This window comes from Echinops telfairi, unplaced genomic scaffold, assembly GCF_000313985.2.
Source record: "Echinops telfairi isolate 266 unplaced genomic scaffold, ASM31398v2 ScPeMD7_4;HRSCAF=17, whole genome shotgun sequence".
In the NCBI taxonomy this organism is placed as follows: Eukaryota; Metazoa; Chordata; class Mammalia; order Afrosoricida; family Tenrecidae; genus Echinops; species Echinops telfairi.
Window position 1 is genome coordinate 15,521,154 of NW_022103900.1, and position 13,540 is coordinate 15,534,693.

At 44.1% G+C, this 13,540-nt stretch overlaps 1 protein-coding gene across 1 annotated transcript in view; it reads left to right on the forward strand.

The window, feature by feature from the left end:
- Positions 1-13,540, forward strand: part of PLA2R1 (phospholipase A2 receptor 1) — a 102,612-nt gene that overhangs the window by 85,754 nt on the left and 3,318 nt on the right. Inside the window, exons 19-26 of the mRNA XM_045298107.1 lie at positions 1,319-1,436; positions 2,478-2,608; positions 2,942-3,089; positions 4,762-5,000; positions 7,370-7,538; positions 9,595-9,735; positions 10,246-10,362; positions 12,229-12,405. Of these exons, the coding sequence (XP_045154042.1) occupies positions 1,319-1,436; positions 2,478-2,608; positions 2,942-3,089; positions 4,762-5,000; positions 7,370-7,538; positions 9,595-9,735; positions 10,246-10,362; positions 12,229-12,405 (1,240 nt within the window). The remainder of the gene's footprint in view (positions 1-1,318; positions 1,437-2,477; positions 2,609-2,941; positions 3,090-4,761; positions 5,001-7,369; positions 7,539-9,594; positions 9,736-10,245; positions 10,363-12,228; positions 12,406-13,540) is intronic.

Consider the following 13,540-nt stretch of genomic DNA (forward strand, 5'->3'; position numbering starts at 1 on the left):
ACACCCCTCGCATCCACCTACTGGGTGCCAACAGCTGCCCACTCCCCAAGTTTGAACCAGTAGAATGTCTCTAGATATTGTCAAATTTCACTGAAGGAGAAACAATCCTCACATTTCACAAAATTGTACTTTACTCTACTAACTCCCTGGAGCCTTGCCTGATCCAGCCTGTTCGTCTCATCTCGGGCTCTCCTTGATCCTGCCAATGAGTTCACTGATCCTTTAAAGGTCACTGATCCTTTAAACTAGTTGCCATTGGACACACACACACCCCCCCCCATATGTGTCCCAGGAAACCTGTGTGCCATAGGATTTTCTGTTGCTAATTTTCTGGAAGTAAATCACCAGGCCTTTCTGCTGAGACATCTCTAGGTGGAGCCAAGCCTCCGGTCTTTCAGCTAGCCCTGAGTGTGCTGTTTGCACCCCAGGGGCTCCTCACTGACCGTGACCAGGTGGGGGCACCATTCCATTTCTCAGTCTGAGCAAAGAAACCCTTGCCATGCCACAGGCAGGGCTCTCTCAGGAGTGCCAGGCAGCTAACCGCCCACTGCCCTGTCTCCAGGCCTGGTCTGGTCTTTCTTCCTCGAGGTTGTTGGCGGATCCCTCCCTTCCTTTGTTTCTTCTTCCGGGCTCCCTGGTCTTGCCCTGGCCCGATTTTCCTCCCACCTGCCTTATCCTTTCTTTTCCCGGCTCTTGCTGATTGGTTTACTGACTGTTCAATTCCAAGTACTGGATGAATGTAAATACCTGGATGTAGTTTCATTCTTCAGCATCCATCTCTCCTTCAAAGTGAGGCCATGTATTTGTAAATACAATGGAACCAAACTGTTCATTTTCACCCCCAGAACATTTTTTTTTTAAGATGATCTCGGCCAGTTCAATCAGAATGGCTTCATTTGGGGTGGGAATTCTGGACTTAGTGAAGCAGAATCCGTTATTCTAAAATCCTGTCCACACACACATCTTGTGTCTCTTCCTGCCGCAGGCAAACGCACGCCATCACTGGCTCACCTGGGACGTGGTTGTTCTGTGTTTTGGTACAGGTGAAGGGCACGGGGTGGGGAGGGTTGGTTGTTTTTGTTTTTTTTAATCATTTTATTAGGGGCTCATACAACTCTTATCCCAATCCATACACACATCAATTGTGTAAAGCGCATTTGTACATTCATTGCCCTCATCATTCTCAAAAGGGTTGGTTGTTATTTCTGCTCAAGAAAATTTCGTAGAATTTTCAAGGGTCATCCTCAGAGTATGTTTGGGAAATTTTCTCTTTAGAAAAATACAAAACTGAAGACTTGCTTTTGATATTTTTTGATAGTGCCTTTTGTTGAAAACCCCCAAAGACCCAAGCCATCAGACGAACTGGACAACGGCTCAAAAGTTCTGTGTTGAAGAGGGGGGCACACTGGTCTCCATCGAAAGCGAGGTGGAGCAAGGTAGAGTACTCATTGTTCAACCAGGCCAAGATGCCAAAATAACCTTTTCTATTCAAGCAGTATAGATATAGATATACACACATTCCAAAAAGTTCTTAACATTTCCAAAGCAACACTCAAAGTGTTTTATCGCTGAGGCATAGAATTTTTACATTTGCACACAAAGTTATTTGTTTGCTTGCTTTTTAATGACATCTATAAAAGTTAGGATCCTGCAATGCTGCATTGCTAATAAGCTGCCGGCTTCCGGAGTCCTTTGTCTCACCAAGAATAATGGAGCAAATAGAGATGGCTATTAGCTGTATGTTTAGATGACTCAAATAATCTAAGATAGTCATTTCTAATTGTATAGTGTAAATATTTGCATTTTTAAAAATTTACCAGTGCACTTTAATGTATATATAACCAGCTTCCAGACACCCACTCCTCACTTATCGAAACAGTTAGTCACATACAGTGACCAGGTCATTATATGAAAGCTGGCATTATACAAAAATGGAAGATTTTCATGTCAAAGGACAAAACTGGAAGATGAATACATCATTACCCTGAGAATCGTGGCCCAGCCACGTTGACACGTAACGGTAGCCGTCACAGCCAGCATGCCTCACACCCAGAACCGTGGGGTCTGTTACCCCCAGGTGCACATTGTCAATGCACCACGTCATCAAAGAGTATTCCTATTGTCATCAGTGAAATGTTGGATCGTGAGATGCTCAATAGTGAGACGCTCAGTAAGTGAAAAGTGGGTGTACAGTATGTCAGTCATGTCGTGTAGAAAAGCGATGAATGAACCCTGGAAACTGTCTTGTTAATGATATAATGAAACCCCAGGCTTAGCGAGCTATCTCCTGTCAATTTAAGTGAAGTAGAAGTGGAAGAGACTGTGTTACCCTAACAGAACAAAATAACAGATTGCTACAATTGATTTGTAATTAATGTTTGCCTGTCACTTAAATATAATCACAGTTATAAACAGAGTTCCGTGATTACCCAAATGGTATATGGTATTAAATATGGTAATGTGTTCCTCTTTTTTAGCTTTCATTACTATGAATCTTTTTGGCGCGACCACCAATATGTGGATAGGGCTGCAGAATGATGATTATGAAAAATGGCAAAGTGGAAAGCCTGTAGTGTACTCCAACTGGTCTCCATTTGTGGTAACAAATGTAAGTCTCAAGGTTTACTTTCTACAAGATGGTTTTGGCATGAGATTCTATTCAAAACGTGTTTACTAATGTTTTCATAAATGTGTACATCTGCTGTTAATGTATGTATTCATTTTAATATTATTATTTAATATAATTCTCCCATGTTCCAGAAATGTAATTACTTTACGCATCACAATAATTACTTGCTTTGTAAGTTATGAAATGAATTGTGAACAGGCTTATTTAATGCTAAATAAATGAATAGTAATTGGCCTTTAATCAGAAAATTACGTTCTGAATAAAAATGTCAAAGACCTATTTTGGGGGTAACAGTTATATATTCTTTTCAAGACTCCACATCATAACACCACCGGAGTTCCAAACAACGTTCCTCTCTGTGCCTTGCTGTCAAGTAATCCTAATTTTAATTTCACTGGAAAATGGTATTTTGAAGACTGTGGAAAAGAATGTTATGGGTTTGTTTGTGAAAAAATTCAGGGTAAGAAATTTTTTTTCCCTACTTTTCATCTCCATGGTTCATTAGTCTCTTCCATATCTGTTTTACACGGCTCTATAGCAAACAGTTTCAGATCTAAGAGTGCCAAGCATTCATTCATTCATTTATTTAGCTTTACAGAAATTCAGTCATTTAATCCCTCACTATCCTGTGATCGTGCCCTACACTAGGACTTGGGCCACTGGGATGATGAGCAAGGTTGACATTTGTATTAGTCATTCTAATGGCTGTGTTACATTTAATTTGCCTGAGATTAGGTGTCTGATCCAGCAATTGAAAAAATATTGAAGAGAGTCAGAGAAATCAACTAATTCATGCCACTTCCGTCTTGCAACCTTAGCAATGGTTTCCGTAGCTAAACATGGCATGCAGCCATGTTTCCAGATCTGATGGCCTAACCTACAAGGACATCTGGTATGACATGCCACCAGCGTGATACTGCTGTAACCCCTATACTCATTCCCACTCAGAGCGACCCGAGAGTTTCCAAGACTGTAGAGTGGAGCAGCAGTTTGTGAGTTTGAGCCCACCTCCTAGAGCGCCGGTGGTATAGTGGTTACCTGTTAGACTGCTAAGCCCAAGGTCAGCGGGTTATGGGAGGCGTTTTGCTCCCTTAGAGAGTTACAGCCTCGGGAATTCCCAAGGGAGTTCTACTCATAGGATGGATATGAGTCTGAACTGACTCAAGGGCAGTGAGTCCGGTTTTTAGAGTGCTGTGGTTAGCAGTTCAATGCCATCTCCACAAGACTACCAGGGCTACTATGACAAAGAGTGTAACCTTGGCAGAGGAAAATAAAAACAGTAACAACAATAGGTAGTATCTGTTTTGCTCTTCTTGGGTGCTAGGCTACCGAAATCATGTTACCTGCAGGGTCATAGCTTATGGCTGGAACTTTGTGCAACTTTGATCAGCCTAACATATGAGGGAGGCTTCCCCAAGTTTGTGGGGAAATGGAATGAAAGGATCCTGGGATTTTCCCATGAAGTCTTAGAAGTTCCCCTCACGCATGTGCTCATTTGGAATATGAGTTGAATGTCTTAGTGTTTTATGCATGTGAGATCTTTAAGACATTCAACATCAACCCACAGCCCTAGGGAAGAATTGACGTAGGCAAAACTTTAAATCTGGCAGTGACGGTCATGCTGGCTCAGAAGTTTACTGAAGTCCCGTATCTGAGGACTTCCACGTGCAAAATAATGGCTGCAATGCTCCTACATAAACCTTGAGACTATTTTATGAGCACGCTCTACGTTCTGCTCCCACAGGTTGGTGGAGCAAAACCTGCCTGAGGGCTCTCTGACAGCTCCACCAAAAAGTGGTCTCTTGGATAGGAATCCTCAAAAACAGAAAGCTTCCAGAAGTGCATGGATATACAAGTGTCGTTTGGAAGAACGCCACCATTCCATTCCCTAAGTGTTCTAATGCCTGAACACTACGTGCAATTTCAGGTCATGTCCACATTTTGAAATGGGAAATTCTGGGCAGAGAAATTCCCTGCCATTAACTACCAGGCGCGGTTGAACCGATGGTCCCACTATAAGGGCCCCAGGTGTGTCAGCATGGATCAGAGTGGACAGAGGTGGTAAGGTTGGCCTCCCCCTTTCTCGTCCAGATGCTACAATTGGTTTTTGTTCTTGTTTTACTCTGTTCTAGATCCTTCTGGGCACAGTGTAAATAGGTCTGATATGTACCCCATTCCCAGTACGTTAGACTATGGAAACCGCACTTACAAAATAATTCATGCAAATATGACCTGGCACACAGCGATGAAAACCTGCCTGCTGCACGGAGCAGAACTGGTCAGCATTACTGACCAGTATCATCAGTCCTTCCTCACAGTTATCCTCAACCGGCTGGGACGTGCCCACTGGATCGGACTGTACACCGCAGATGTAGGTAGCCAAAGTCCCTCGGAAGTCCTCGCAAAACTCAGTTTCACATTTCCCCCCTAAATGATCCCAGCACTGTGTTTAGCACAGTGAAAGATGCTCCCGGGAATAACAGTAAATGTGGTGTTAATCATTGGTTTATCGAGTAACTATTGGTCAACCTGATGAGCAGCCTATGACTACAAAATAAAGGGATACTCTTTTTTTTTTTTTAGGGTAAACACCAACTTGACTAACTTCTAACTATTAATATCCTTCAAGGGTTCTCGGGGAAGTTTTGAATTTCTCAGAGGACACTGACTAATGGGAGCACATCTTAACCTGAAGCATCTCTACTTGGGTCACTTGTCATATTTAGAGCATCCACAAAGAAAAATGAATCACACTTCCTACCAAGGAAGTTGGTTACTAATTGACTCCATGCTCCTTGAAATTAACATACCGTATATACACAAGTATAAGCCGACCCGAATATCCGACGAGGCACCTAATTTTACCACAAAAACTGCATTAAAAATGTGCTGAAAAACTCGGTTTATACACGAGTATATACGGTAGGTTGTTTGGGATCGCTCACACCCCCCCCCAGGGATGTGCTTGGAAAAGTCAGATTTCTTTTTCAATGAAACAAAATAAATTCTAAACTGATACCTAGTTTTATTTCACAAAGTCAACGACTGTAAATACCTTCTTGAGTGTCATCTAGAAAGTTTTCCCCATGTCTACATGTAAGCTGTGTCCAAATACATCATTTTTTTTAAATCATTTTATTAGGGGCTCATACAACTCTTATCACAATCCATACATACATCAATTGTGTAAAGCACATTTGTACATTCATTGCCCTCATCATTCTCAAAACATTTCCTCTCCACTTAAGCCCCCGGCATTAGGTCCTCATTTTTCCCCTCCCTCATGAGCCCTTGATAATTTATAAATTGTTATTTTGTCATATCTTGCCCTGTCTGACGTCTCCCTTCACCCACTTTTTGGTTGTCCGTCCCCCAGGGAGGCGGTCACATATAGTTCCTTGTAATCTGTTCCCTCTTTCCTACCCACTCTCCCTCTACCCTCCCTGTTTCACTCACACCACTGGTCCTGAAGGGATCATCTGCCCTGGATTCCCTGGATTTTCAGTTCCCACCTACACCAGTGTACATCCTCTGGTCTAGCCAGACTTGCAAGGTCGAATTCGTGTCATGATAGTGGGAGCGGGGAGGAAGCATTTAGGAACTAGAGGAAAGTTGTCTTTTTCATCATTGCTATATCATTTTTAAACACAAATGGGATCACTCTACATTTCCAAAGTGTCTTGAAACTTTTTTTTAATTCGTTTAAAATACCAATTACAGCTTTCCATATCAGCACATAAAACTCTTAACTCATTCCTGGTAGCAGGGGTCTATAAAGATACACCACAGTTTGTGCAACCATTCCCCTACAAAAGGTAATTTGATTCTCCTCAGTTTTCACAATTACGAATAACAATGAACAACAAGTATCTTTGTGCAATTAGGATAAAGTCCTAGAAGTGAAATTGCTGCACATGCTTTAAATGTTAACGAGCAGTGCCAAATTGCCCGCCAAAAATGTGCACCAGTTTATATGCCAATAACGATGTAGTGTCCCTGCATCTTTGCCTGTCTTATCAAAATTTTAATCCCTGCCAGTGGAATAGGCAAAATATCACTGTCTCAGGGTTGTTTTAGCCTGATTCTTTCATTACAGGGTGATTGGACTACCTGTACATGCTCTTGAACTTTGTCTTTTTTTTTCCTTTTGTTTTACTGTGATCTTGCATTTTTTGTCAATTATCTCTGTGTGTGTGTGTGTGTGTGTTTTCTATTGATCTGTGAGAGTTCTTTAAGTAACTCTCTAAGTAAATTACTAAAAATAAGAGCTAGTTTCCCAGGTTAGATTTTCTTGATTTATTGTATTCTTGTACCACAGAATATTTTAACTTTAGGTAGCCAGTTTTGCTTTATGGCCTTTTATATCAGAGCTGGAAAGATTTTCCTGATACCAAGAGAGCGTATTAAAAAATGTAGTCAGGTTGTCTTTACTGCTTTTATGCTTTCCCTTTAAATCTCAGCGCGATCTGAAATGGAGTTTGGTGGAAAGAGCAAGGTGTTGTTTGCACTTCCTTCATCTTGCTGACTGGGGAACTTTGGCAGCGGAAGACCAAAGCTTCCACCGAACTTGGAACCCTGATTTGTGGGGGGTCGTTCTTTTTGTTAGGCTCTTTCCACAGCTACCCTGGGAAGGGGCGTGGAAACACAATCTGTGTCCGTAGTCTGGGAAACGCAGAGAGCCTTGGGTGATGTCACCCACGGAGTTGACATCCAAGTGACAGCTCCGTTTCCCCTCCACAGGACGGTCTCCACTTTGACTGGTCTGACGGCGCCAAGTCCTCTTTCACGCACTGGAAAGATGAGGAGTCGGCCTTCCTTGGCGACTGTGTTTTTGCCGACACCAGTGGACGCTGGAGCAGCACCGCCTGCGGGTCACTTCTGCAAGGGGCCATTTGCCACGTGCCCACGGGTGGGTTCAGATCTATTCAACTGAGAAATCCTGTCTGCCCACTAGCTACGTGCAAGCACAGCCCTGAACAGATACAGGAAGATGTGTCGTAAGGGCTGCCTCTGGCCCTGTCAGCGATGTTAAAGAAGTAAAAGAAGGAGTGTGCCAGGGAGAGCTACTCACTGTCATGAGAGGTAGCCAGAGCTATGGAAGTCAGAGGGGGGGGACCCAGCCTGTCTATTTGGAGAGCATAGAGTCTTTCTGAAGCACCTGGTGGTGGAGAAGGGGCCTTGAAAAATGCATGGGATGCCAGCAAGCAGTCCTGGGCAGTCAGGGGCACCCTGAGCAGAGCATGTGGGCAAAGACATGACGGGAAAAGGAAGCTGGGCCGGGGCACGAAAGCCAGCGCTGGAACTCGGCTGCATCACGCATTACTGGGAAGGGCGGGCAGGGAGGGTGAGCCCAGAAGGCTGGGCTGGGAACATGTATTGGGAGGGCTTAAAGACCAAGTTTAGAATTATATGTAAAGATGAATTGGGCTCAAGAGCCATCACAATCATGATGCCGACAGCTGATTGTGTTCGGATGTTTACCAGGTGATGGCCCTTCAGTGGGCATAGCTTATTTACAGTTAAAGTCCGCCTGGTCATCCCCTTCGTTTTAAACATGAAACTTAACTTCAAACCATTACCTAGCTTCCCGAGGCTCTGACAGCAATCCATCGGCGGTGACCCCTTTCCTCATGCGCCGACACACCCGTTGATCCCACGGCTCCGGCTGGCCGCTCCCGTGATTAATACTGCGATGACCTCAGATTCAGGGAACACTGTGAGACGACGACATTTTGTTCACCTGCAAGTAGCAAGTCCTCATGGCCAGGCTCAGACCGGCGCTCGCTCTGCAGGAGAAAGGGGAGACTGCGCTCAGTCTGGGAAACCCGCAGGGGCAGTTCTCCTCCAGGGTCACTGGGGGTCAAAAGCAAGTCAACAGACCTGAAGGGTCCTTCGTATAAGTTGATCTTCTTTTGAAGTCTCTCCTTTAGTCATTTTGAGGCATATATTTATATTCTGGATTTTATAAACCCAATGGCATACATAGGCTACTTTTGATCAAAGCAACCAATGTTAAAACTCTAAATGGTCGCCATCTATCTTGGAAAAGCATGATTCCACTTCAGAAACACTGGGAAGTGGGCCTTCTCTTTTTAACAATAATGTAGTTAATTAGCACTTCATGAGTGTCAGGCGCCAACTCGTTTAAACTATTTAACAACTTGTAAGAAAAATATGGCTGTAAGCTCCCTTGCTGGGTTGATGTTGTGGGCAGTCAAGTTGATTCTCACTCCCAATGACCCTAGGCTGGCATCTTTTACAAAAGTAGGCCACCAGAAGCACAGTCAGCAGGTTTGAACCACCAGCCTTTCGGTTAGCAGTCAGCTGCTTGCAGAGAGACCAGAGCATTAAGAGTTACGTGATACGCCCGCAGCCAGATTGTTAGCAAACAGCAGAGCCAGGATCTTGACATGGCTGAGTATGACTTAGAGGGCTTTCTGGAATAGAACACTCCCCCCACAAAAGTTTCCCTGGTGTAATGCTATGGTACTTGGACCTCAGGCAGTCTTGACCTCTCCTAGGTTGGTTTCCAGGTAAGGATCTCTAAACTCCCTGATTCTCAGCACTGCATGAAACGCCTCTGGTTCAACTGGAAGTCTCTTTTGTCAGCATCATTCAGCCGCCGCTGTTTCTGTGAATCACATCACCCCAGTCCTTCCAACTTCTAGGACAGTAATTGGAAGCATAAAAGACAGCCGGGGTCACCCGAGCAGCATCCACACTAAGCCTAGGAGAGTATGCATGAAGGTGCCCCGTTATGTATCGGTACAGATTATTCCTGCCAGACATGCTATCAACCAGTCTTGGTTTTGTAATCATTTGCATTAAACGCAATCTTTCTGAGTATTACCGTGAAAATCTCATTATATATATTTATCTTGGTCTTTCATATGAGATCATGCAATGTCTGTCTCAACATATGAACTCCGCCACCACCCTGCAATCACCCTGCTTTTTGTTCTTAGAGACGAGGCCATTGGAACACCCAGCGGTGTGCTCAGAAACATCTATTCCCTGGACAAAATTTAAAAGCAATTGCTACAGTTTTTCCACCGTTCTAAACAGTATGAGTTTTGAGGCGGCTCATGAATTTTGCAGAAAGGAAGGTAATTCTTTTGTGATGGTAAAATTCTCTCCATGTCCTCTTTCTTGACATTTCAGCAAAGAAGTCGGTTTTTCTTCATTTGTCTGATTTTTTTTTTTTTTAGTGCCTCTAGGAACAACAAAAAGAATTGCAAAAATAAATCCTATTGCATTTGCTTGTTTGGGGCCAACGAATGTATGAGACTTGTGGTTCGAAATAGCATTTGAAAACCAAAGACAATATCTCAGAAACCTGCATTTCCCCAAGACTGTGTTCCTCGTAAAGACATTTGCATCATGAATGTTTAATATTCCCTTAAAATTCATCGTCTATTTTTTTAACTTCTTAAGTGCAAACTTGTGTCTTTCAATAAATGTGGCTTTTCTGAACTTTTTTAAAGGAAAAATGACTGTTGGAAGTTTCCAGTTTCAAAGGCTGGACTTTCTAGATTATGGAATGAGGGGGCATTTTTCAAGTTGTGCTTAGGCATAACCACGATTCCTCGTTCATTTGCTATGTGTCTCTCCTACAGGGGCTAATCTTTTAACCATCAAAGAGGAGGCTGAAAACGCATTTCTCCTAGAAGAGCTCTTTGCTTTGGGCTCTTCTGTCCAGATGGTCTGGCTGAATGCTCAGTTCGATGCTCACAGTAAGTGGCGTGGGTAGACAGGAGGACGGGGCAGAAGTGATGCACAGCTGTTAAGGTTGCTGCTGCTGCTGCGTCTGAAGCTCTGCCTACATCAATATTTGCTGTGGGAGAGCAGGGGTAGCATCACCAACTCTTTTCTCCCTTCCTGCCTTCCTTCCTTTTTGCCTAAAACAAGTTTGTGTGTCACAAAAGAAAGGGGAGGAAGGGGCAGCTGATAGCACTGATGAGTGCTTCCCCCGACTCAAGGGCAGCAAACAACAGACTTGTAAGTGAATGGATTAGATAGTGTAAGATACAGCAAATATGTGTGTGTGTGTGTGTGTGTGTGTACGTACATATGTACATATATAAGAGGGGTCTGGGTCTGGAAAGAAGGGATAAAGTAAAGGGAGCAGATGTCAAGGAGGGCAAGAAGGAGAATGTTTTGAAACGGATTGTGCTATTAAGTGTACAGTACTGCTCGATGTGACTGAACGATAGAACGTTAGGATATCTGTAAGAGCCCCCAATAAAAGGATAATAAAAAAGAATCACTTAAGTTAGTTTCAATTTTCCTTTACCTCCTTTGTAACTACTCAGACCAATGTTTAGGTCTGAAGAGTCGAGTCTGGAAGGTTTTGAAGACCATGTCTCTTCTCTCTCTCTCTCTCTCTCTCTCTCTCTCTCTCTCTCTCTCTGTCTGTCTTATGCTAACCCTTGTCTGTGCCCTCTGGCCCTCACCATATCCCCCAAATAAAAACAGACAAAATAGCAACATTAGGTTTTTTTTATACTTCCTCTCCGTTTCTTATTGTGGCAATGATGCATGACGTGGGGACTTGTATTCAGAAATCTTGTGATCGCATGAAAGACAAAGCAAAACAAAAACATATTTACTTGAAAATACACCAGGTTCCTAAATGGTATAAAAGCACAACAGGGCTAAAATAAATGTTTTGGGGATAGATTGCAGTATTAGACATATTATTTACTGGTCCTATACACCAGAATTGGTAACAAATTGAGAACATGGTGTTTTTTATTTTGTTTAATTGGTGGTTATTGAAAAGAACGTGCAAAGAAAATTATTTTAATCGGCGTGGAGAGCTCGGTAAGTGAAGTCCCAAGATGGGAGGAATGGCTGTTCCCCAGTTGAGAAGTGGGGACGAAAAGTAGATATTGTTGTTAAGTATGACCGCGTCTGTTCCAACTCATAGAATGTTGGGATCGCTGTAAGAGATCCCAATAAAAGGATTTTAAAAAGTAAAGACTTTCAGTCAGTTTCCATTTTACTTTCCCTCCTTTGTAACCACTCTGTACTGCCAATCCATCTCATCCAGGTTTGTCCTTTCTCTGGGGGTGCCCCTCCACTTTACCCAGCATTCCTTTTCCAGGGACTGATCTCACCCGATAATATGTCCAAAGTATGTGAGATGGAGTCTCATCATAACTGTCCGCTGAGGAGCACTCTGGCCAGACTGCTTCCAAGACAGATGTGTTTGTCCCGTGGGCAGTCCGTGGGACTTTCACAGTCTTCCAGCGCCTGCACTGTAAGGCCTCCGTCCGGATGGCAGGCTGTCATAGACAAGGCTGCCCGTGTGATCTCTTTTTCTGAAAGGGTGGTGGTAAACCAAGTAAATTTGAAAATATCTGCTCGATAGAGTTTCCAAGATTAACTCTTGCTGGGAGCAGACAGCCTCATCTCCCTCCCTCGGAGCGGCTGATGGGTTTGAACTGGCATCCTTCTGTAACCCACTGCCTAGCCCCCAGCACCACCACACTCCTTTTATTGATACGTACGCACGGTTCAATATGGAGAGCATCCCCTGAAACGCTCCTTGTACGGTTCAGCACTCTTAGCATACTAAGTGCACACTTCTCCCACAGATGAAACCACGAAGTGGTTTGATGGGACTCCCACAGACCAGTCCAACTGGGGAGATTGGGAGCCAGAGACGGACCTCTTCAAACCCCATCTGTGTGTTGCCCTGAAGATCCCAGAAGGCCTGTGGCAGTTGTCCCCCTGTCAAGAAAAGAATGGATTTATATGCAAAATGGAGGCAGGTAAGTCTAAGGCAGGGCCAAGTGTTCATTCTGATTCTATGCTAACTCCTATTGTCCCCCCTCTTTAGCATTGAAAGGTTTTCGAATACAAGTATTTAGGGAATGTTCAGACAGGTTCTGAGGTTCGGGTCTTGCTCCACAGCGAACCATTCAGAGATCACTACCGCTCCTCCCCTCGCTGGGAAATCATTGGAAAGCCACTCAAAGGCTGTGTGGCTCCTGTGTGTCACCGTCGCTGTTTAGCTGATGAGCAGAAGCCGTTTACCTCAAGCAAAGAAAGCTAGGAATGCAGATCACCAACTCTGAGCCTGATGACTAGTACTTGGAATTTTTAAGGTTCCTCTTTGGTTCTAGGAAATATTAAAAAACAAAAACCCTCAAACTCAAGCTCCCTGCCATCCAGTCACTGCTGACGCATGGCAACCCCCTGGGGAGCTCCGAGACTAGCAGTTTACGGGACTGGGAGCTGCTGGTGGCTTCGAACTGCCAACCCTGCCGATCGAGTAACCGCTGCACCTCCAGGGCTCCTTTGCCAGGAAATACAAGGGAACTTCAAAAAGCTTGTGGAGAAATTGAATGAAAGGACCATAGGATTTTCCCACAAACCTTTTGAAACCCCCTCTGACCTGCATATCTTTGTTGGAAAATTTAAAAAAAAAACAAAAACCCACTGATCAACTGCTCTGCTGTAGAGGGTCGTCCTGATGGAAAGAGATGGTGGTCACTTGAGTGCTAGATCCAGGGGAGTAGGGCTGGGAGAAATGGGAGCTACGTTGAGATAGTTTATTGTGCCAGAACCCTGTCTAACACATACGTTCTGAAAAGACAGCAAGAAGCCTTGACAGCTGGTTAGATGTTGTTCGATGGAAGAGGGAAATACAGTCCATGGGAGCCCCACCTTTGAAAGCCCAGTATGGTAAATATCAGCTCTGTGGAGAACATGCCTGGGCCCAAAACATCGCCTGTCCAAGCAATGGCATGTAAGCACCCGGGGCAAATCCGGAATCCCTCGTGCTCCCTATCGACCATATGTCACCTCACTTGCCCTTCATAGCACCTTTCCGAGGAGCAGAGGGAAGCCTGAGATTTCACGGGTGAGAAATACACTTGTCCCAACTGGGGCCACCTGGAAGCC